Raw genomic sequence first — 2,326 nt, 5'->3', positions numbered from 1 at the left:
TCAAAGAAGTTGGATTCAAGTACCTGGTCCCAGCTCTTAGTAGGTCTACAGAGGCCAGCTCCCCCAACTCGAAGGAACAGAGTCCTGTTGGCAACGTATGACATGTGCTGGCCCTCCCTTGGGGAAGCCAAGTGTGGCCCCAACTCTCTCCACTGGGCCAAGGAAGGGGGATTTCCTCTGGGTGCCCCATGACCGGTCCTGCCCCAGCCAGGCTCACTCGCCCCTCCCCTGGCAGCTGGACGCTGACTGTGGCAGTCGCACTGTTCCCCGTGGTGTGGGCCGTGGTGGCCTGCCATGCTGCCTGGCCCAGAGGGAGGCTGCTTCCGGGACTAGCAAGCCCGCGCTGGCCCCGCAGGCCGGAGAGCCCCGTGGGTCAGCCACGTGAGCACGACTCCATCTCGGGCTCAGAGCTCACTCTGGTGCTGGAGCACCCAGGGCTGAGGTCCGAGACCCTCGTGGCCCACCCGTCAGGTGCTGGAAGCCTCCGGGGGCGTCGGCGCTGGACGACTTACTATCTGCGCAGGACCGCAGAGGCCCGAGCTGGAGGGCAGCTCCGCACAGCGCTCAGGCCTCCGCCGCCGTGTCTCCCGCGCCCGGCCGTGGGCAGGGGCCGCCACCTGGACCTCGCGCACCGGGCTCAGGTGGGACTCCTCGTCCCATCGAGTTGGAAGAGGGCCGCGCAGGCAGGAGGCTCCGGAGGGTGGGAAGGGCGGGAACTCCAGGAGCCCTCCGCCCACGCCCGGCCGGAAGTGCGGGCACACCCGCGGCAGGAATCCTGCGGCCGGGCTGGGCTCCCGGGAAACTGGGCCAGAGGTCCCACAGGCTGCAGCAGCCAGCCCCCACCCCGCGAGCCTCCACCTCCCATCCAGACCCCGTACCCAGAGGCCGGAGTCCCAGGGCCCACCCCAAACTGTCCCATCAAGGGACGTCAGCCATTTAACTCCACAGGAAACCTGTGAGAAGACTGACCCCTCCCTTTCCGCATGGGGAACTGAGGCTGGGAAGGGCGGGTAGCGCCCCTGAGAGCCCAGGCCTCTGGTCTCTTCCTAGGAGGACACAGTGGGGAAAAAGCCAACCACCCACCGGCCTTCCAGACAGGCTGTCGCTTCCCGCGTCTGGCCGCTTGCTGTCGCCCCCGTTTCAGTTCGAGAACCGAGGCCTTGTGGCGAGGGTCACCGTCATCCGGCCCTTTGTCCAGAGGCGCGCGGGGCATTCGCGCCGGCTGCTCAGCCCCCCGCCCCCGCCGTGCTCCAGACGGGAAACGGGGCCTGCCAACCCTCCCCGGCGGCCCGAGCCCCGGCACGCAGGTGAGCGTGTGTGCACACGCGCGCACACGCACGCACACGCGCACACGCAGACCCGCAGGAAGGCCAGCCCCGCGGGCCGCTGCTCGGGGAGGGCCCGGCACGCTGGCCGGCCCACCCCACGGCCTTCCGGCCGCTCCCTGCCTGCGCCGCCATTTCCTGTCCCGGGCCTGCAGGCACACTCCACTCCTCCCAGTCTGCAAATGGCCGGCGCCCGCAACCGCCCATCCCCTGAGGAGGCAGCGCCCTGCCCGGCCAGGCTCAGAGTGCGGCCGCCGGGCAAGGGGCCTTCCTTCCCCTACAGCAGCCTGGCACCTGGGCGGCCTGTCTACCCACTGTCTGCGTTGGTGGCCCTTGGCTGAGGAGAACGACCCATCTCAGGGGGCAGCGGAGCACCCGGCCCGGGTGTGGCCACGGGCTGTGGGGCCCACGGGGAACGATGCAGGGGGACACCCCCAGTCAATCTGTGGCCTCCAAACACCGAGCCACCTCTGGAAACCACCGCCACAGCAGGGAGACACCCAACACCTGTGCGTCTGCGTGCACCAGTTACACGCACACGCCACGGGGCACGGGCGCGGCTGCTGCCCGGCCGCCACGAGGTCACGCCTGTCCTTACTCAGTGCACGCAGAATGAACGTGGGTTTTGGAAGATGGCAGGCCCGGGTTCGAGTCCCATCCCAACCCTCAGGAGCTGGCGAGAACGCGCTCGGCCTCGGGGCTCAGCGCCTCACCTGGCGGAGCGCGGCCCGCCTTCCAGGCATCCGTGGGGTGCGCTCCATGGCCTGTGTTGCCACGAGGCAGGGCCACTTACTGTCCCCACTGTCCAGAGGACGAAACAGGCTCAGAGAGGTGAGCGACACGGTCAGCAAACAGGCACGACTCCATCTGAAGCCGGCCTCCGTGTCCTCTCCACTCCTCCAAACGGGAAAGGAGCCTGTCGCGGTCCCGGCCCCCCCGGCTACTGTCCTCACCACCATCACTGCCGTGACCGCCGTCGCTCCGAGACTGACTCGAAGGGG

The 2,326-nt window shown here is 69.0% G+C and overlaps 1 protein-coding gene across 1 annotated transcript in view; it reads right to left on the bottom strand.

Annotated features, from left to right (window-relative positions):
• The window catches only part of LOC105302045, a 28,056-nt gene that overhangs the window by 21,099 nt on the left and 4,631 nt on the right, over nucleotides 1-2,326 (bottom strand). The window contains exons 4-5 of the mRNA XM_023520345.1: nucleotides 2,039-2,126; nucleotides 513-1,046 (exon numbers count right to left, since the gene is read on the bottom strand). Coding sequence (XP_023376113.1) covers nucleotides 513-1,046; nucleotides 2,039-2,126 — 622 coding nt within the window. The remainder of the gene's footprint in view (nucleotides 1-512; nucleotides 1,047-2,038; nucleotides 2,127-2,326) is intronic.

Source organism: Pteropus vampyrus, unplaced genomic scaffold (assembly GCF_000151845.1).
Source record: "Pteropus vampyrus isolate Shadow unplaced genomic scaffold, Pvam_2.0 Scaffold257, whole genome shotgun sequence".
NCBI lineage: Eukaryota > Metazoa > Chordata > Mammalia > Chiroptera > Pteropodidae > Pteropus > Pteropus vampyrus.
Note: the sequence above shows the minus strand (reverse complement) of the source record. Positions and strands in the feature narration are given on the sequence as shown.